Source organism: Lemur catta, chromosome 24, assembly GCF_020740605.2.
Source record: "Lemur catta isolate mLemCat1 chromosome 24, mLemCat1.pri, whole genome shotgun sequence".
Taxonomy (NCBI): Eukaryota; Metazoa; Chordata; class Mammalia; order Primates; family Lemuridae; genus Lemur; species Lemur catta.
The window spans coordinates 2525861-2547817 of record NC_059151.1 but is presented as its reverse complement, the minus strand read 5'-3'; the positions used below and the strand labels follow the sequence as shown (position 1 = coordinate 2547817).

The following is a 21957-nucleotide window of genomic DNA, read 5'->3' as shown; positions in this document are numbered from 1 at the left end:
ACATTCATCTAGCTCTGCACTTATCACTAATTCACTTGCTTTTTGGGATCCTCACTCCCAGAAAATTGTAAGTCAACTCACCCTTTATTAATTTTTTTTTTACTGAGGTTTTGAACACAACTGATTTCCTTTCCGTTAGGGCTATGGGTCTTCCTACAATAAGTGAAGACAGAACAAAAAGCAAGGAAAAAGAAACTAGCCTCTGGGAAGTGGTCCACCCAGTGATCCCTCCATTTCCCTAGTTCACGCAGGTCTCAGTTGTCCGAGGCGGCTGTTCTGTCCAATTGGTGACTCAGCACCAACAGGACACAGATGTCTTGCCGGTACCCTCATTCTTCCAGTCCTTTCCAAGGTAGAAGCAGCTGTCCTGTGCATCTTGCAGATGAGTCAAGGTTTAGAAAGGATAATCACCCTGGATTTGTTTTTGTCACGTGGATTCTCAAACCTTCTGCCTCTGTAGCATCTTCACTAATCTGGACTGTCACTAGGCAAGGTTTGAGGAAAACAGCCTCTGTCTCTTTCAGGCCATAGAGCCAAGCAATGCTGCTATACCCTCAGCCAAGTTCAAGGTCGTTGAGCCAGTAAGGTGAAGCTCTGTCAGGGGCATAGGCCCCTTCCAAGGTCCTGCACCTAAATGTGTGTTGGTCACTTTCTATTCCTTATTTAAGAAGGCCTCCAAATGCTACAAACTTCAAACCCCCCCAAAACCTGTATTTGCCCCTACCTCTGCCTCACATTATCATTTTGTTGATACAAACAACAGATTTACTTTAAACCATACACCTTACAAATTAAGATGATTTAGAGAAATATTTAAGATGAGAGAACCAACCTATTAGCCGTAAGGATTAGCACATTGGGAGGTCACAGATACACATTAACATCTGTTTCATTTCATTTATTATTAATATTTTATCTATCTGGTGGTCGCAATAGCAATGTATTAGTAAGAGGGTTTGCTGCTGGTTAGGTTTGCTGTTGTTTTAAGGTTTCAAGTTTCTCAGTTCTTGGAAGTGGAAGAATTGGAGAGGATGACAAATGGAAGACATGAATACAAATGCAAAATGGAAAAACTCACTACATAAGAGTTTCACAAGTTCATCTGTTACAGGATTGTTGTTTTTTTTTTTTTAAAGTTTTACACATTTCCCTGTAGCAGTAATACTGCTTTAGAAATACTAGATTATGATATACCAAAAAAAAAAGTAGGGGAAAAGTCAGTGCAACTATCATGACCTTTCACATACATGAAATGTGCTAAAGATTAATGTATCTCCCTTGGTTTTCCTAAATGCTACTCAATCGTGATGACTCAATCATGATTGCCTGTTTTTAAAAAAAAGCATTAGAGTTGTGAAACTCTTCACACTTCCCCTAGTAATATTGCTGGGTTGGCATATTCAAGAGTTACAATCAACTTTTTTATTTTTATTTTTTTCTGCAAAGATAGGTAAAATTTACTTTAAACACTTGTACATCCCACTACTTAATCCAATTAAGGAAAACTAAAACTGGGGCAAGGAAGAAAGCCTGCATATAATACAGAATAAAAATTTACGAAGAAAAAATATAAACAGAAAATTATAAAAATCACAAGCAAACTCTGCACAAAGTCCTATGCAAATAAGGTTAATAAAAATCTCAGCAAATAGATAACTTTGCATTAAAAAAAAAAACTTTACTGACACCAAGAGGTAAATACTCTAAAGAGAACCCTTTGCACAGATGAAATAATGCTATAGGAGCAAAAAAAACTTACCTACTCACCCCCAACCAACCAACCAACCAACACCAGATCCAGATTTTTTTAACAGGAAATTCTACCAAACATTTAAACTGGGAAGGAAGGGACCAAGGAAGGAAGATACGTAAGTAATACGCTAATCTCAAGTGTAAGGCCGCACCCCACTCTCTCCTCCCGCTCTGGTTCACCAGTTGTCCCCCCAGAAATTACAGGAGATGCAAGGGTCTACTGGTCCTGCTCCCCGGGGAATCTTCCAGAAACTGAAAAAGCCGGCAGGCGATCTAAGTTCTTTTCTAGGCTTTGGGGGAAACAGCTTTGAGGAAGAGGAGCAGGAAAGCCAGCATCTGGCCTAAAAAAGTTAGTAAAAGAGGCTCCATCACACTGTTCTGAGGCTGCCACTCCGCGGCATCGTTTTAGGGTCTGGGTTTTCTCTCAGACTCTGCCTCTGTCGTCCTGTGGCAAGCCTTTGGCAGGCAGCCAAGCCTGGTTTTTCTCTCTCATTTTAGAGCATCATCTTTGGGTACACGGTCTCGAATGCAGTCCCTCTCTGATGGCTCATTCATCAAAACTATCAACATTACTGTAAATTCTATTCCTGTTTCCTGTGTTGCTTAAAACTCTAATGTAAGAGCATTCAATCAACTTCACTGCATCTTCAGTTACGGCAAAGTCATCAGTACAACCTCAACCAGTCAAACCAAATCCATGCCAAGCCCAATTCCTCAACAGGCTCCCCTCCTTTCAGTCAGTGAGCTCTGCTATGCAGTGTCAGAACCCCTACCTAGGCCGGGCGCGGTGGCTCACGCCTGTAATCCTAGCACTCTGGGAGGCCGAGGCGGGAGGATCGCTCGAGGTCAGGAGTTCGAGACCAGCCTGAGCAAGAGCGAGACCCCGTCTCTACTAAAAATAGAAAAATCAGCCAGGCGTGGTGGTGCATGTCCATAGTCCCAGCTGCTTGGGAGGCTGAGGCAGGAGGATCACTTGAGCCCAGGAGTTTGAGGTTGCTGTGAGCGAGGCTGATACCACGGCACTCTACCCTGGGCAACAGAGTGAGACTCTGTCTCAAAACAAACAAACAAACAAACAAACAAAAAAACAAACCCCTACCTATTCTCCAGGTCAGGGTGGATTGTGCTAAGGAGGAGTTCGGAGGCCACAGCTCAGTTCAGCAGCAAAGACTTTAACTCGTGATATTGGCCAGGGTCACGGTAAGGGAAGAGGCAACAGAATGGATCTATTGACCCTGTGATTTAGGATTAGAACAGAACCAAAAGCTTTACTGAAATAAAGTTCCTGCACAGTTCGTGTATCTGGAATAGAATAATTTGACACCACCCCCCTCCGTTTTTATTCTGAGTAATTTTCTGCAAGCATCTCTTTTATCAAGACTAAGTCAAAAGTATTGCTATAGACTAAATGTTTGGGTCCCTCCGGTAGTCATACGTTGAAACCTAATCCTCAGCGTAAGAGTGTCTAGACGTGGGGGCCTTTGGGGGGTAGTTAGGTTATAAAGGTGGGGCCCTCATGAATGAGATAAGTGCCTGTGTAAGAGAGGTCCCAGAGAGATCTCAGAGAGACCCCTCATCCCTCCTGCCATGCAAGGTTACAGCAAAAAGACAGCCCCCTACAAACCAGGAAGCAGTGCCTTGATCTTGGACTTCGCAGCCTCCAGAACTGTAAACCATAAATTTCTATCGTTTAAAAGCCACCCAGCCTATGGTGTTTTGTTACAGCAGCACAAACAGACTAAGACAAGCACTAAAAACTAGAAGTAGTAGAAATTTACTTTTTTCTCTTGAAAAAAGGTAGATGAGAAAATCTATTCCCTTTTTTATCCTTATATATTCCAGTGGTGCTCTAAAAACTTACAAAATAATCAATGCTGATTATAAAATGGGAAGATTTTAGCCCTAAATATAAATATTAATCATGGAATTATCTATGTGTTTTAAAACATTAATGAGGGTGTGTGGACACTGTAATCAGTCAATACAACAGAGAAACCAGAGGGCATTAAAAATAGGCAGAATTCCATTTTAACGACTAACATTTTAACAACCCACTCAATATACTGTTGGCCCGTATCTTGGCTGGCAGCCACATTAACTCTGTTGATTTGGACATAACTAATTTGATTGAACGAGAAATCTCGTAACACAGAAGCACTCATAAAACTCTATTGTCAAACAAGCCATCAATTCAATGAAAACGTCAACGTTATGGTTTGGCATTCAGGCATGGTATCTTTGATCATCATGCTAAATATTCTTAACAGCCTCATTTCTCAGAATCACTTACTATTAAGTAATTTTTGTTCCAAGAACAAAAATTGTACCCCTGCCCCTATAAAAACTTCCAAACTTCCAGTTAAAGCAATGCAACAATAAACAAACATTTCTGTGGACCATGACTGAATCTCAATTCAAACCAATCAATTATAAAAAACATTTTGAGACTATTAGGGAAATCTAAATATGGACTGTGTATTAGATGATAGTAAGAAATTATTTAAGTTTGAGCTGGGTGCAGTAGATCATGCCTGTAATCCTAGCACTCTGGGAGGCTGAGACAGAGGGACTGCTTGAGGCCAGGAGTTCAAGACCAGCCTGAGCAACATAGCAAGACCCCATCTCTACAAAACATAGAAAAAATTAGCTGGGCATGGTGGCCTGTACCTATAGTCCCAGCTACTCGGGAGGCTGAGGCAGGAGGATCGCTTGAGCCCAGGAGTTTGAGGTTGCTGTGAGCTAGGCTGACGCCATGGCACTCTAGCCCTGGCAACAGAGTGAGACTTTGTCTCGGAAGAGGAGAGGGGAGGGGAGGGGAGAGAAAAGAAAACAAGACAAGAAAAGAAAGAAAAAAGAAATATTTCTAAGGCTAAAATTTTTTTTTAAAGTTTATCTTGTAGCTATTGTAATAATGTCTCCAAATCTACCATGTTAGATTCCATCTTATGTTTTTTGGAAAAGGCTGCATGTGCATGTAGGATATGTTTGCTTTTTCCCGGGTGGGGCTGGGGGCTGACCTTGAAGTGGCTGTGCCTATGCACCGGGGCTACAGCCACAGCAGGCCACGTGACCCACGGTCTCCACGCATGGGACCTGCTGGCACAGGGCAGTGAGGAGGGACGCGGACGCCGCACACGGGTTGTGAGCGGCGGTGCTGAGTCAAGCCGGCAACGCGTGCTGCGGGAACAATGCCAGAATGACAAGCCACGGCCTCTACGCATTCCCAGCGTTCATGACTCACCCCCGGGAAAACGCAGGCCTGAACTCGTGCCTGTGGACTTCTGGTTCGTAATCGCTCCCAATGCCCTAGTCTCCCGACGCAATTAGGGTGGCATTCATCTTGAGCCACTAAAATTATATAGTTATTTATATTAATTACACTCACAATCAAAACTATTAACTGATTCAAACCTGGCATAATAAATCCTGGAAATCAGCCAGGTACCCAAAGAATGAGGCCGGCAGCTCTTCAAAGTCAAATGATCAGTCGGGCACGGTGGCTCACGCCTGTCATCCTAGCACTCTGGGAGGCCGAGGCGGGAGGATCGTTTGAGCTCAGGAGTTCGAGACCAGCCTGAGCAAGAGCAAGACCCCATTTCTATTAAAAACAGAAAGAAATCAGCTGGATAACTAAAAATATATAGAAAAAATTAGCCGGGCATGGTGGCGCATGCCTATAGTCCCAGCTACTCGGGAGGCTGAGGCAGGAGGATCGCTTGAGCCCAGGAGTTGGCGGTTGCTGTGAGCGAGGCTGATGCCACAGCACTCTAGCCTGGGCAACAGAGCGAGACTCTGTCTCAAAAAAAAAAAAAAAAGTCAAATGATCCCTTGTGCCACTTACAAGAGACTAAAACAAAAGTTGCTGAGATCTCAGTCACACCAAGTCCTAGGGTCTAAGGGGATGCATTTGTCCTATGTCCTGTGGCCGGTGTGGTGGAGGCACAGCTGAGAAAAAGGGCAAACAAGCCACCACCCTTCTCTCTTCTTGTCTTAGTCATTTGTGCCATAGCTCAGCCACACCTCCCCCCAGGGAACAAAACTAGGGTAGAAGGGGACTCTATATGCTCCACTCTTGCTCAGGCTGGTCTCGAACTCCTTACCTCGAGCGATACTCCTGTCTCGGCCTCCCAGAGTGCTAGGATGACAGGCATGAGCCACCGTGCCTGGCCTCTACTAAAGTTTAATGCTCAGCATAACACAGTTACTTGAAGGGGGAGAAAAGATTTATCTTCATCTTTGTGTTAACAATGAGGAAAAGTCCTTAAGCCTAAAAGAAGAAGGTACAACAACACAGCTTCTTAAAGAGATCTTGCTCATAATCATAGCTGAAGCTCAGTAAATTAAACAGTTTTTAAATGAAAGCACACAGCAGAATAGTAGAATATGGCTAAAGACGGAAGGGGATTATTGAACCACAAAGATAACATTCCCCTAGGCTTAGCTTTCCGTTGGCTTATTCCATTAAAAGCACCGAAGAAATATGAGGCAAGAGAGATTTAACTGTGCAGGGAGATTTGAAATGCATTTCAAAAAATGTGTTTCACTAAGTAAAAAAGTGGCAGAAGGAAGTTTTTTGGTGCAGAAAATAAACCTAACTATTTCCTCTGTTCAGCTCATCTCTCCCTGTCAGCCCCCCAAGTCCGTTGTCAGAACTGTATCATCCAGGACATCTCAGAATTGCACCCAAGCTCCTGGGGCCCTCGGCCTGCCTGTGTCCCTTGCCGGAGCTCAGACTGGCTCAGCACTAACCTGTGCTGTCGCTGGCAGCAGCACAGAGACACGACGCTCTGAAGACTGACGACTGCACCAGCCGAGCGTACAAGTGCTCGGGGCTTCGTCACCTCACTCAGGCTGTCGAGGATTGTGACCCAGCTTCTCCGATGACTCCAGACACCACTATGTACCAACAGGGCACGTGCCCCGCAGGTCCTGGGTACTTGCACCCGGCGCCCGGGTGGGAGCAGAGGTGCACACTGTGCCCAGCTGTGGGATCGACACACACAGAGGCAGCACATGGCAGAGCCTGAATTAGATCTCGCATTGTCCTTTGCTTACGCACCTGCTGCAGCATTTATCACGGTGGCCTGTCACATGCCTGTCTCCCCATTAGGACCATGTCCCCTTTAATCATCTTGGGATCCCAGGTCCACCCGCGTGTCACAGATGCTCAGTAACTGTGACAGCCGATTCCCACTTTCACGGGCTAAAAGGAAGGGCAGCCGTTCTGAATGAAATAGGACAAATTTTGCAGGCACCCGCCTTACTCTACACTAGGATGATTTATATTTTCCCCTCCTGTTCATTTTCACTCTTTCCCAGAGGTGCCATGGAAAAGATAATGACAAAAAATAGCAAAGGCAGATGTATGACAAATAACGAGACTACCAATAATCCAACAGGTGAAAGTATTCAGAAAGTTCTCTCATCCATATAGGCTTAAAACAAAAACTAAACCCATGCCACTGAACACCCTCATCGAGTGATTTTTTAAAATCTGTTCAACCTGCCAAGTTGAAATACCCGGTGTCCCTTTAAATTCACGGCCCAAGACATGTGCCACAACACTGTAATCCATAGAGCCCAGAGATTTCACGCAAGATCAATGACAGTACAAACTCTCACCAAGCCAACAGGAAACCAGCAACACGTTTGTTCTCTCTTTAAATCCCAAAGACACACATTTAGAAGTGTACACGGAAAAATAAAAAAAATTAGTAGATCTGCTATATCTGAGAGAAAGTATCTGGCAATAAAAGGCCCGAGATACCCAACCTTGGTAAAATTGTTATTGGTGATAGCACTTTGGTGTGTAAGTAAATACCACGAAGCTCTACAAATTGTTTCACTCATTTGAAGATAATTCAATTATGCAAAAAATGCTCAGATGTTTTCAGTCAAATACTTTATTTCCAAAACTCACTAGAGTGCACAATTTCTACAATTCCTTTTAGACGACACTCCAGAAAATAAATCCCTGCTAGTGAAGTGTTTGACAGCTTGACCATTTTAAATCCTAAATCAGATGGAAACAAAATAGTTTCTATGTTATTTTTGAAAAACACAAAAAGGCTTAGCTGTTTCATTAAATCTAGTGGTTTATTTCTTCCTTATTACACAGCCCTCACTACCATAGAAGTCTACCCGCCTATAAACCCAGTGTCTTAAACAATTAAAATTCTTACCCCAAGTGAAAGGGTTTACTCAAACAAAGGCAGAGCACACAAACAGAGACCGCTTAGCTTGCTTGACTTATTAGCTCACCGAAGGTAACAAGTGTCACATAGCAAAAAGGATACCATGGTCAAACAAGTTGAAGGAACACTGAGTTAAGTAAAATTAATCCTGTTTCTTTACTGCAGGACTCTTCTGAGCCTTTTTTGCTGGGTAACAGCCCTCTCCAAAAGGAAGGTATGGTATGTGATGATTCCCAAGCCTATTTCACTGGGAAATTATTTTTATTTCATGTATTACCAATTAGCCTCCAGCAGAAAAGAGTATTGTGAGGAACATACTTTTTGAGAACCACAAGTGAGAAGTTAAAACAAGGCATCAACGAAACCTCAGTAATAGGTCTTAACTCCCAAGTAGTCCAATTAGCTTTCTTTTTTTTTTTTGCTTTTTTTTTGTTTTTGTTTTTGCATTGACTACATCTTTCAAACCATGGGGCACACATCTTCAAACACATGCCCTCAGAAAGGAAAACAGTATCTGTAAGAACACATAGATGAACACACATTACCACTTTTACAACAAAAAGTCAACCGAAACTCAGGCAGCTGTTATTTTGCATGAAGGAAGGAATTATGAAAAAGCCGAGGCCTACAGAACACACCGCTCCCTGCAGAGTTCAAGTTCAGGTTGAATATCGTAACAATCACAAGGAAACGGAAGACTCACCGACAGAAGCTGAGTTAAGAATCGACTCCCTTCGGCCTCCTTTTTCAATTCGTATCGTGGCCCACTGTTCAAAAACAAGAAATAGTAATTTGAACTATCCCACAGATACAATGTAGAAGACTTAAACCATGATAATACGGAAATGAATTTAAACACTAAGCCCTGGAAGTATTAAGAGATACCCTGGTGAATCTCCGATGTAGCAGGATTCCAAGTCGCAGGTAGACTTTTATATTAGTTACTGATAATCCACTAATAAAATAAGAGAACAACATGTACCCTTTCTGAACCTCCCGCATGCATCTGCGTCTTGGTAAATTGCTCCCTGAAAAGGCTGTGAAGCCCAGTGGGCAGGAGCACAGGTTACTGCATCAGGAATGTCACTCAATCCCTGCAGCCCTCAGTGTCCCCATTTTAAAATGAGGACAGTGGTTCCTATGCCGTAGGGCTGCTGTCAGGACGGAATGAGATGACACATGGAAACGCCTAAACATCGGGCAGAAAGTGTAACATTTATTTGCTTAACTAATCAGGCACTTACGGGTAAAACACACTCAAAAAGGCATCCAGACATAAGCTTGCTTGCACCAGAAATAAGCCTGCAGGAAGAGGCCGCACAAACTTGGAGAGCTGGAAAGGATTTGGTGAAATCATAACTAAAGAAAACTATCGGCCGGGCGCGGTGGCTCACGCCTGTAATCCTAGCACTCTGAGAGGCCAAGGTGGGCGGATTGTTTGAGGTCAGGAGTTCAAGACCAGCCTCAGCAAGGGCCAGACCCTGTCTCTCTTAAAAATAGAAAAAATTATCTAGGTGTGGTGGCATGTGCCTATAGTCCCAGCTAGTTGGGAGGCTGAGGCAGGAGGATCGCTTGAGCCCAGGAGTTTGAGGTTGCTGTGAGCTAGGCTGACGCCACGGCACTCTAACCTGGGCAACAGAGTGAGACTCTGTCTCAAAAAAAAAGAAAAGAAAAGAAAAAGAAAAAAAAGAAAACTATCTGTCCACGTAGGTACTTACCTATTAAGACACATAGGGAAAGTGTTAGGATCATGAAGATCTATAGATTTGAGAAAATTTAAAGAACTGAAAGAACAACTCTCACGTTGTTTTAAATGTACATTACAGTGTAAAGAAATAACCCAACACATGATTTTAAAATTTTTTTGTTAAATGCCTTTTTTATGCATTTCCAACATTATTTACTATTAACATCCTAGTTCAAAAACGGCAAGAGATCTTTTCAACTCAGCATTCTAGAGAATCCCAAGGGTTCTTTTTCTGGTTACAAAATAAGCAATCAAAATGCTATCTAGAGGGTTACAATTTCAGAAGCTAACACTGCCTACATTGATTAATGTAGGATAAGGGGGAAATAACAAAAGAAGAGGTAAAAAGCTTTATAATAATTATAATTGGACATAAGCACCCTTAAAGGGGCAAAAAGACAGATTTATTAGTATGTCAAGGCAAAAACCTCAGCTCTTGCTAGGCTCAGAAGGGTTTGTTAACCAGAGAGGTTAAAAAAATTCAAATAAAAAGGAAAATAACTGATAGAGAATACATAACCTAAAACAGATACATGAAGGTCAAGTAGTAAGGCCTGATTTGACTACGTCAGGTTCAACAACTCAGAGAACCAGACAGGAACATGCCATTTGCACTTAGAGAACAGCCTATAAATAAACAGAGGCCTGATCTGGGTTTCTAGTGACAAGTCACTAATGGTAACAGGACTCAGCCTTAACCTGACTGCATCCTGCTATCTTCTTGCTGATTAGGTGCACAAGTTCTCAAACTTCTGGACTTATACCTTCCAACTTTTCTCATTTGAGGTAAAGGTTTATGTCCATAGTTTTTCACTTAAAGCTTTAGCACTTATTATCATTTATAAGCAAACCAAAAATACGATTAAAATAAAATTCTGTAAACAATCAATCATTGTTCATCTCTGAACTCGCCCTTTTTATTATGGGCATGTGATTTTATATTGCATACAAGTAGTAGTTACCTTAGACCAGAACAATTACTCCACGCTTATATAATGAAAAATACCGGTATTTTGTGGCTATGATAGGCTGAATTATGTCCCTCCAAAATTCACATGTTGAAGCCCTAACTCCCGATACCTCAGCATATGACTATATTTGCAGACAGGGTCTTACAGCATGACGTGCTACAAAGACCTCCACGTTGTGCCACCAGGCAAGCTCAGCATACAAGCCGCTCTCCTGAAATAGGAGCTCCAGAGGTCTACCCTGCAAAACACGGCTAGCAGAGCTTAAGGCTGCAGAAGCAGCCATTGTAATGGCAGAGGGAATTTGCACTAGAAAACCATCGTCTTCTGTAGGTTTTCACTCCAGGGAGAGTGAAAACACGCCTGTGCTTTGCAGCTGGACAGATGCACACGTGAATGACAGTCCTGCCACTTCCTGGCTGTGATCGTCTTAGACAAGAGACTGTAACATTTTGGGTCACCCAGTCCATCATCCCTAAAATGGGGGAAAAACCAAGGGTGGCTGTAAAGATTAAAGGAGATCATCTATCTGGAGCCCACCGCAAAGGACAAAAATAGCCTCCTCCTCCCTCCCCACACTTTATTTAGGCCCCCAAAATGACCACTTTTTTTCTAGAACATCAGAGCATCTCCCAAGAAACGGCTATTTCTCTTTTACTATGGCAGATTCTGCAGCCAATCAGGTAAACCCAGATACCAAAGCAGGGGTTCTGAACCTCTTGCAGAGCAATCTCAGAACACTCTGCCAGCAACAGGGTCCTGAAGAACACAAGTGGCTTCTGACAACCCCTGTCAATACTCCCCACCTCCCCTCCGCCCCTCAAGGAGAGCTGAAAGACGCTTATCAATCAGATTCTCTATCCACTTAATTCTCACATGCTCTTCTTGGCAGGAAAAAGGCAGCCATCCACAATTCACAAAAAAGAAATGGTTTCAAGTCTGATTTTTTCTTTCTTTTTTTTTTTTTTTTTGAGACAGAGTCTCACTCTGTCACCCGGGCTAGAGTGAGTGCCGTGGCGTCAGCCTCGCTCACAGCAACCTCAAACTCCTGGGCTCAAGCGATCCTCCTGCCTCAGCCTCCCGAGTAGCTGGGACTACAGGCATGCGCCACCATGCCCGGCTAATTTTTTCTATATATATTTTAGTTGGCCAGATAATTTCTTTCTATTTTTAGTAGAGACGGGGTCTCGCTGTTGCTCAGGCTGGTCTCGAACTCCTGACCTCGAGCGATCCACCCGCCTCGGCCTCCCAGAGTGCTGGGATTACAGGCGTGAGCCACCGCGCCCAGCCTGATATGCCTTTTTAAAAAGATGGAAAACTAAGTGGTGGATGAAGAAGAGTAAAGGGAAGGAATAATAAAACAAAGGGCGAGAACAGTCGGCTCTGAGCATGTGTGTTGACTCATCAAAGATCTGAAGGCAGGTTAAATCTCAGCCTCATACGAGAAAAAAAAAAATCAAACGGCAGCAAAGTGTTGCAATTCATACTCCACTAAGATTTGAGCAGCTACTGTGTGTGTATCAAGTGCTTAGTCCTACGCAGAATATTCCTATATACCCACGTAGAAACTAAGGTTGAGATGTTAAGTGACCTGCCCAAGATCAGAGGGCCATAAATTGGGACGAACCTGTTCATGTTCCCATTTTATTCCTCAAAAGTGGAGGGAAAATTAGTACATTAGCACTATTGTCTGTCCGTTGCCTGCATTATCTGGTTAGATTAGATCATTTACATTTTACATAACATCCCTTTCTCTCCCTCAATTCCATATTCTTTTCCCATTCTTTATTTCCCTCTAATCATGAGCCTTCAGCCAACCAATGGCAATCCTTCCCCACTCGCACTCCCATCGTTAACCTTCCGATTAATTTTCAAGGTTAAGAGCAGCGTCTTTCAACATGTAATCCTTGCTCCTGTTTGATAAACATAAAAACTTCACACATCCCCTCCCAGAGATTCTGACCCCGTATCCCACCGTCCACATGGATTACCCTCCACACATCACTTCTACCAACAGTTTCATTCTCCATGGTTTGTACTCCTAAAACAATTTGCTCTGCTATAAATTTATAATATGGGCAAACATATGCCTAACAAGTTATCACTTACCCCTTGAAAATCACCGGTTTAGAGAATCATTAGACTTAGCCTAAGCTAAGCATTCAAGCCTTATCCTCAAGCAGCTGCTGTATTGGGGACTTATGCACTCAACTAGAGATATCCAGCAAAGCACAGCAAGCCATGCAGTAGGTGCTCCATAAGTGATTATTGCCTGAACTGGGAAGCTAAGAAGGGGTCAGAGAAGAGCCTATAGTTCAGTGAGTTACTTGACAAGTAACAGCTACCTACCTACTATTCAGAAGGTACCCCACACACATTTCGGCTTCTAGGATTTGAGTTTATGGCCATGAAACAGTCATCTGTTGACAATAAAACTTGCCAAAGTAAACACATAACGGACAAAACTAAATGACCTTTTAAAATGGCATGTCAATTATAACCAAAGGGACTTGAGAAATACCCAACTCCGATCAGAGCCCAAAGAATATTTTTGGGAAAGAGATGTAAAGAACGAACGAACCCAAATAGTTAAGAACTCACTAAAGAGTAATGAGTGAGAAAACGGCTGGGCCTCGAATGGCATCTACCGAAAGGCAGGGGATTGGTTCAGCACTGAAGGTGTTCTGATACTAAACATCAGCGTAATTTTTAAGGGAATCATTCCTATAGTCGGGAAAAGCAATGTACTGTATCAACCCCAGCCTAGTGGAAATGTCTTGGGAACATCAAACACTGTTCTAGCTGAAGGCAGGAAAATCCTGGGCTGCTATATCCGTCTCCTGTGCCTAAAACAGAATACTCTGCGAGATGCCAGCTCTCTTCCCTGACAAGCCGAGTTGCTCCCAAACATAGGAACTCCAGGCGGCCACAGAGGTGGCTCATGAAATGAATCCCTATTCGAAACCCAGGTACGCCAAACACCTCTGACCTAATACCTCGGTCTTAGCAAAGAGGGTGGTTCCTTATGCTTCCACCCACCTGGTTTTCAAGCCAAGAGGTGTGTGTATCTGCCACTACATTTGCTTGCCTTTGGTACCAAAATCCCAGCCGGGATTCTCCATATGTGGGCTTACGGAGGTCACCTACTTACTGTGCCTCGCTGGCATTCTTGAGGGTTTAATTAACAAGTTCATCTCTGAAGGTCTCTTCAACACTAGATAGGCAAAAATTAAAACTTGGGGCCCTGTGACGCTGAAAGTCAGACCATGGACCGGAGATAATGCCGTCGAGTATAGTAATGCAGCTTCAAAGAGCAGTGAAGCAAGACAGGGAGGACTGAGCTCTGGAAGCCAATGCGTGTGATGCGCCTTCGCTCCGGCCCCACGTGCGGTATATAAATCCCAAAGACACTGCTGTGCGGGAGAACAGTTCGATCATTCCAGAGTTCTGAGAAAGAGGCAACACCCGCTGAAGACGAGCATCTGCTACAGGGAGAGCCTTGGAAGCAGGTCCAGCGCGAGGAGGCAGCTAAGCAATTCCCAGTAGGAGCAAACGCAGAATGCAAAGTCAATAGGAAAAGTTCAAAACTGAGAACCAGCTCCCAAGTAGAAACAACAGAACTTTAAACACATGCGGGAAGAATCAAGTGTAAGTTCAAAGACCAGGCAGAGAAATAGCCATAAAGAGAAAGTTCTACAAGGATGTGGGTGAAACACGAGGTTAGTAGGCGGCAGCAGCCAGTCCCACGTATACCTGGGAGCCATCTTGTTAGCTCAAGAAGAAAAGCAGACAAAGCCACGTCCCCAGGGCACATAGAAAACAAGGACAGGACAGGCGTGGTGGCTCACGCCTGTAATCCCAGCACTCTGGGAGGCCGAGGCGGGTGGATCGCTCGAGGTCAGGAGTTCGAGACCAGCCTGAGCAAGAGTGAGACCCCGTCTCTACTAAAAATAGAAAGAAATTATCTGGCCAACTAAAAATATATACAGAAAAAATTAGCCGGGCATGGTGGCGCATGCCTGTAGTCCCAGCTACTCGGGAGGCTGAGGCAGGAGGATTGCTTGAGCCCAGGAGTCTGAGGTTGCTGTGAGCTAGGCTGACGCCACGGCACTCACTCTAGCCCGGGCAACAGAGTGGGACTCTATCTCAAAAAAAAAAAAAAAAAGAAAAGAAAAGAAAACAAGGACAGAAAATGGGAGCCCACATCGGAAGGCAGTGTGGTGTGCTAGAATCTAAGTAATCACATTATATGATTCTTTTTAACAGCAGCAAACCGTTTCACAGCACCTAAGGTGCGGATACCCTTCTAAGGTGCTTGATCTATCTATGTTAACTCATTCAAACAACCCTATGGGAACAGGTGTCATCTACCCTATTTTATAGATAAGGAAAATGAGGCACAGGCAGTAGGTGACCTCCCTAAAGTCACACATGGAGAAACAGAGCTGGGGTTTTGGTGCCAAATCCAAGCACACCCGTGTCCAGCCTGTGTGCTCCTGGCCACCAGGCAGCAGGGCCCCTTCTCAGTTCAGACTCCTGTTTGCGACACTTAATTCAGATAAACCACTCAGCTTCTCTGAGTCTCAGCTTCCGGATCTGTAAAAGAGGGCTGGCGTTTGCCCTCCGTACCTCACCAGGCCTTGTGACACTTCACAAAACCCTGTGTGAGGCTGTCCCCTGCTAGGCCCACTTCCACCTAACACCTGGCCTTGCAGGATTTGGAGACGGGATCCGAGGCCAAAGGCGATGCCTTTCCCATGGCGTTTCGAGCGCTGTTGGTTAGATAAAATTTCCGTGACTCCACCAGAATAAAACCAGATTTCCTTCTGCCATCCAGCACTGGGCGCCAAGCAGACTACGACGCCCGTCTGCACGGGTCCTCGGCAGCCGGGGCTGCAAAGGCCACGCGGAGCGACGGCTGCCCTGCAGAATGCATCTAACCACGCCTGCGGGGACAAAAGACGGGCGCACTGTCATTCTAATCGGTGACATAACGATGATGACAGACCTTCAACCAGGGGAGCAAGGGGGTGGCCCGGGGGTCTCAGCCCGGATCCCTCCAGCTCCGCGGGGGAAACTGAGGCGCCGTTTCCGCGCAACCGCAGGCAAGAACCCGAAACATACACACACACACACCCCGGCCCCGACCTCTGACCTTGAGACCCGCACCCTCCGCGTCCCGGGGCTCCCGCAGCTCCAGGCCGGGCGCCCCCCGGCCCGGGGTGTCCCCGGGGCCCCCCGAGGCGCCCATCACCCCGACACTCACCTCCAGCGTCTTCACCAGCACCTTCAGGTAGATCTCCGAGACGCCCAGGTTCACGCCGAGGGCCGAGGGCAGCAGGATGAGGCCGAGGACGAGCACCAGCCAGGGGGACAGGAGCTTCCCGGCCAGGTCGGCGCCCTCCATGGCCCGGCGCGCCCGCGGTCCCCGTCCCCAGGCAGCGCCGCCGCCGCCCGGCTCTCGCCTCTGCGGGGGGCAAGGGGGGACAGGAGGGAAAAGAACTTTCAAAGCTACGACAATGTCCTTCCTTCCTTCCTTCCTTCCTTCCTCCCCGGACGACTCCTCGGCCCCGCCGGTGACCTCTTCCCCCGCGATCGGCCCGGCGGGGACGCGACGCCTGCTGTGCTCAGGCCGGCGGCGGCGACAGCGCGGCGGCGACAGCGCGGCGGCGACTCACGGAGGCCTCCCGGGGCGAGGATCCCGCCGGAGCCGAGCGCCGCTCCCGGCACGGAGGGCTGAGCCGGGCCCTTTTCAGCGCGCTGTCCCCGCCCCGCCTCCTCCGCCTGCGACGGGGACGCCCCCCGGCGGGGACAGCCCGGCCCCGCCCGCCCGGCCAGGGTCCCTTCCGGCGCGGGGATCCCGCCTGCAAAATGTCAACACTGGCGTCGCCCGCGGGACCGACTGCTGACGTGCCCCGCACGCTCGGGCGGGTCACTCGGCGTCCCGGGAGGGCTTTCAGGGGAGGGGGACGCGGGGCGTCTACACCTCCTTCCGCCCCCGCGAGAGTCGCCCGGGCCACTCAGCTGTCACCTCCCTGGCACAGAACCCCTCGGGCTGAGCGTCCGGCACTCCCGTCCTGGGGGAAGATGCCAACCGGGGCTGCCCCCACCGTTCATCCAGTACCCAGCGCTCGGGCGTCGCAGGGTCGCCGGGTCGCAGGGTCGCCAGGTCGCAGGGCCGAGCAGCCAGCCCCCATCAGCCAGTCCTGCGTGTGTGCTTAACTCCTTTGCAGCTCCTGTCCCCGAGAGACCAGAACTGGTTGCGAGAATGAGCAGGAGAAGGGATGTTGAGGATCGCAGTAGATAAGAAAATCAGGTTGCCCACGGTTTCCAGATTAACATTTTTTTTTTTTTTTTTGAAACCGGGTCTTGCTATGTTGCCCAGGCTGTTCTCGAACTCCTGGCCTCAAGCAATCCTCCAGCCTCAGCCCCCTGAGTAGCTAGGATCACAGACACGCGCCACCGTGTCTGGCTGAAAATGGTTTTGGTGTTTGGGTTCCATGAAGAAGGGAGGGCCATGCGGAAATGCGACTGGACAAGGCTAGAACCTAATGGTAACAGAGTGAGGAGGAAACCAGGCGAGGCCTGTCTGCTCAGATTCCTCTTGGTCTCTGGGCAGCATTCCTTCCTCCAGGGTATGGGCCGGGCCCCCCTCTGGCATGAGGGTCCCCAAGGGAGAAGAAAGAGTGAGCTTTCTAGGTTTTTATGGCTTTCTTTGGGGATGAGGGTTGCAGTTTCTATGACCCACTTGGGGAAAAGGGGTTTAGTTTCTATGACTCACGTTGGCAAAGAGGAGTTCTGGTTTCTATGAATGGCTTCAGGGGAAGACGACAGGAGAATGGGAGGAGGTCAGAAAGACCATGCTTCTGAGGGTTCCAATCTCCAATGCCAAAGCGCATTCTTTGGGGTATTGTGTTCTGAGTCCCAACAACTGAATCCCTGGAAGAAGTAAGTTTTTTTTTCCTTTTTCTTTCCTTTCTTTTCTTTCTTTCTTTCTTTCTTTCCTTCTTCCTTTTTTAAAGAAAGAGTAGAGAAGGAGTTTGATGGCCACATACCCTGTGTCACCAGGACAATACTGGGACCAAAAATCTACCATAAGCTTTGACACCTTTGGGAAGAAAAAAGAGATGATGACAAAGGAGAGAAAAAATGAAGGATAATAGACATGTTGGTAAAAGTTTCCATTAAGGAACTTCTTCCTCGGGAAGTTTGAGTTACACTATTCCCAGCAATATCCACCCGTACGTAACCTACCAATCTTCCCAAGATATTTCTCCAGTTTTGAAAGAATCATTACATTAGTATAATAGCCATTGAAACCTTTAACGGGTTCTTTAATTGACTTTATATTAGAATTTTCCGGATGATAGCAACATTTTGCTTAGATGCTGATACGACATCTAGCTTTCTCACCTCAGCTGAGTGGGTAAGACCCTCCCTCACCTCTGTAGTCCAAGAATTGCAATCACATCTACACAGACACACACAAACACGCATATACATAATGTCCTGATGATTTGGTGATTTCAGGCACAATTTATAAATCTCTAATGGTATAATCACACACTAAGATACTTTCATGATTGGAAAAGTTGTCATAGAGATTGATTTTTCTGTCTTCTGTCTTTAAAACATTAACAGTACAGGAAAATTTTTTTTTAATTTTTAATAAAATGTTTAAAAGACCAAATACACCTCTGAATTAAATATGTGGACAGGTGGTAATAACTGGAAATTTGTATCTTAAATGTTGTTTAGAAGCATACCCTCCCTTTACTAAAGCAGAATAAAAGTAAGTGGATTGGTAGTTAAAGAGAACAGTCAAATTTATCCTAGAATGAGGCTTGAACTCTTTTATTCTGCCACGTTCGTAAGTTAAGAACCTGTTCAAATCTTAAGAGTTGGCCAGGCATGGTAGCTGTAATCCCAGCACTTTGGGAGGCCAAGGAGGGAAGATTACTTGAGGCCAGCAGTTCAAGACCAGCCTGGCCAACATAGGTGAAACCCTGTCTCTACAAAAAATAAGAAAAATTAGCCAGGCATCATGGCCCGCACCTCTAGTTCTAACTACTTGGGAGGCTGAGGCAGGAGGATCACACCCAGCCCGGGTGACACAGCAAGATCCTGTCTCAAAAAAAAAAAAAAAATCAGGACAGTTATCTTTAATTAACGGATTGATGTCACCACCCTGTAATATATTGTGCCAAAGTTCATTTGTGCCCTTCGAGCAGGTAGCAACTAGCTGACAGCAACAATTAAAAAGAAAACAACTTGCTGACTAATTAGTAGCTTAAATGTACTCTGGCCTCTGTTAAAAAATCTCTCCAACTATCATGATTACTATTATAACACATTCCTATTATTTATAATGCTTCAACCATTACTCTTTATTTTTCCCCTCCTGATCTCTTTTCCCTGAAGTTCTGATGGAAAAACACTGTCATCAAACCCAGAGTCTAGCTGGGCAAAGCCGAAACAGGTAGTAGCGTTGACACCCCTAATTCCCCAGCACAATTCCTATGCTTCACTGACTTCTACTATCTTGTTGTTCTTTTAACAAAAACGTTTTTGTTTTGACTTCCTTTTTAATCTATCAGATACTGTTTTCACTAGAAGACTAACATTTTGGGCAGGACTTCAACATAAATGCAGAAAATAACTGATCACCAGTCCTTAGCCGTGAGTAAACAATCATTTGAAAATAATCATCTCCCCAGTGGTTCTCCAAATGGAGACGCTGGAATCCATGCTCCGTGGGGGACAAAGACACACTCTCAAAGGTCTGTATGCCCCTTGTGAGGAATTTTTGTTTTGGTTTTCATTAATAGGGGTGACCTACAAATTGGCACATGCCGACTTAGGGTTGTGTATTGCCACATTTGCGCTTACAGTTTGGCTGACAGAAAGTAGTGGTCTCCTACTCTTCAAATCCAATGTTTCTTAAATTAGAATATATAAACATCTTCTCTGAGATCGGACAGTTTCCTGGTTTGAGCAACCCAGGAGGATGGTGGATATGGTTCTGAATCGGATGAACCTGAAGCTAGAGGAAGTGTCATTTGAAACCAAGAAAAGCCCAGCCTATGTGACTGTCATTAAAACCTTAAAATGCAAGTAATTCATATGCTGAATGCATTAAAGAGAACATCAGTTTGCTTATTGCTGACTGAAGTCTCACCCTCTCCAATTTTCCTGTTGGTAGTTAATTTGGATGTCAACTTAACCGGAAAGAATACCTAGAAAGCTGGGAAAACATCACTTCCTGGAGTATCTGAGCAGGTGTTTTCAGATGTGCAATTATATGCTGATTCATGGGCTATAGCCAGTCATTTGTCTGGATGGTCAGGGACTTGGAAGGAACATAATTGGAAAAATTGTGACAAAGAAATTTAGGGAATAGGTATGTACATAGACCTCTCTGAGTGGGCAAAAGATGTATAGTTATTTGTGTCCTATGTGAATGTTCCCCCAAGGGTGACCTCAGCAGACGAGGACTTAAATAATCAAGTGGATGGGATGACATGTTCTGTGGATACCACCCAGCCTCTGTCCCCAGTCGCCACTGTCATCACTCAGTCAGCTCATGAACAGAGTGGCCGTGGTGGTAGGGATGGAGGAGGTACAAGGGCTCAACAACATGGACTTCCACTCACCAAGGCATACTTGGCTACGGTCACTGCCGAATTCTCAATCTGCCAACATCAGAAACCAGCACTGAGCCCCCAATATGGCACCACTCCCAAGGGTGATCAGCCAGCTCCCTGTTGACAGGTTGATTACATTGGACAACTTCCATCATGGAAGGAACAATGTCCTTACTGGAATAGTTACTCTGGATATGGATTTGCCTTCCATGAGTGCAATGCTTCTGCTAAACTGCCATCCGTGGGCTTACGGAATGCCTTATCCATCATCATGGTATTCCACACAGCATTGCTTCTGACCAAGGAACTTACTTCACAGCCAAAGAAGGGCAGCAATGGGCTCATGCTCATGGAATTCAATGATCATACCATGTTCCCCAACATCCTGAACCAGCTGGCTTGACAGAATGGTGGATGGCCTTTTTCTTTCCCCAAATTATGAGGGTACAAATGTCTTTGGTTACATGTATCGATTTTGTTATGCTTGAATCAGGGTTATAAGTGTGCCCGTCACCCAGCTAGTGTTCACTGTACCCATTAGGGAGCTTTTTGCCTACCCTCTCCAGCCCCCTCAACCCTGCTTGACCTCCGCTGACTTTTACTTCCCTCTGTGCACATGTGTGCTCATTGATTACTTCCAATTTAATAGTGAGTACATGTCATGTTTGTTTTTCCATTCTTTAGATACTTCACTTAGGATCATGGTCTCCAGTTCCATCCAAATTGTTGTAAAAGGCCTTAATTCATCCTTCCTCGTGGCTGCATAGTATTCCATGGTATACAAATACCACATTTTGTTAATCCACTCATGAATTGATGGGCATTTGGGTTGATTCCACATCTTTGCAACTGTGAATTGTGCTGTAATAAACATTCACATGCATGTGACTTTTTGACAGAATGACTTCTTTTCTCTTGGGTAAATACCCAGTAGTGGGATTGTTAGATAAAATGGTAGGTCTACTTTTAGTTCTTTGAGGAATCTCCATACTGTTTTCCATAAAAGTTGTACTAATTTTCTGTCCTGCCAACAGTGTATAAGTGTTTCTTTCTCTCTGCTTATGAAAAAGACCCCAATGGCAATCACAGCAACAACAAAAATAAATGGACCTTAATTAAATTAAAGTTTCTGCACAGCTAAGGAGCTAATCAACAGAGCAAACAGACAACCTATAGAATGGGAGAAAATATTCGCAAGCTATACATCCAGTAAAAGGCTAATAACCAGAATCAACAAAGAACTCAAGCAAATCAGCAAGACTAAAACAAACATCCCCATTAAAAAGTGAGCAAAAGAAATGAAACAGAAGCTTTTCAAAAGAAGATAGACAGATAGCCAATAAACATTATGAAAAAATGCTCAACGTCACTAATCATCCGGGAAATGCAAATTAAAACTGCAATGAGTTATCACCTTACCCCAGTTTGAATGGCTTTTATTAAAAGTTGAAACAGCCTTCTGAAGCTGCAGTTATAGCACCCCCTAGGTGACAATACTTTGCAAGGCTGAGGCAAGGTTCCCCAGATGGCCTGTATGAGATTCTGAGCCTCCATAATCATGTGAGCCAATTCCCCTAATAATGCTCCTTTCATCCATCTTCTACTGGTTCTGTCTCTCTGGAGAACCCTGACTGATACACTTTCCAAGTGCT

At 45.2% G+C, this 21957-nt stretch overlaps 1 protein-coding gene across 1 annotated transcript in view; it reads right to left on the bottom strand.

Annotated features, from left to right (window-relative positions):
• GPAT3 (glycerol-3-phosphate acyltransferase 3) overlaps nt 1-16378 on the bottom strand; it is a 41750-nt gene extending 25372 nt beyond the window's left edge. The window contains exons 1-2 of the mRNA XM_045536694.1: nt 15928-16378; nt 8650-8713 (exon numbers count right to left, since the gene is read on the bottom strand). Of these exons, the coding sequence (XP_045392650.1) occupies nt 8650-8713; nt 15928-16068 (205 nt within the window). The 5' untranslated portion in view covers nt 16069-16378. The remainder of the gene's footprint in view (nt 1-8649; nt 8714-15927) is intronic.
• Nucleotides 16379-21957: the final 5579 nt, after the last annotated feature.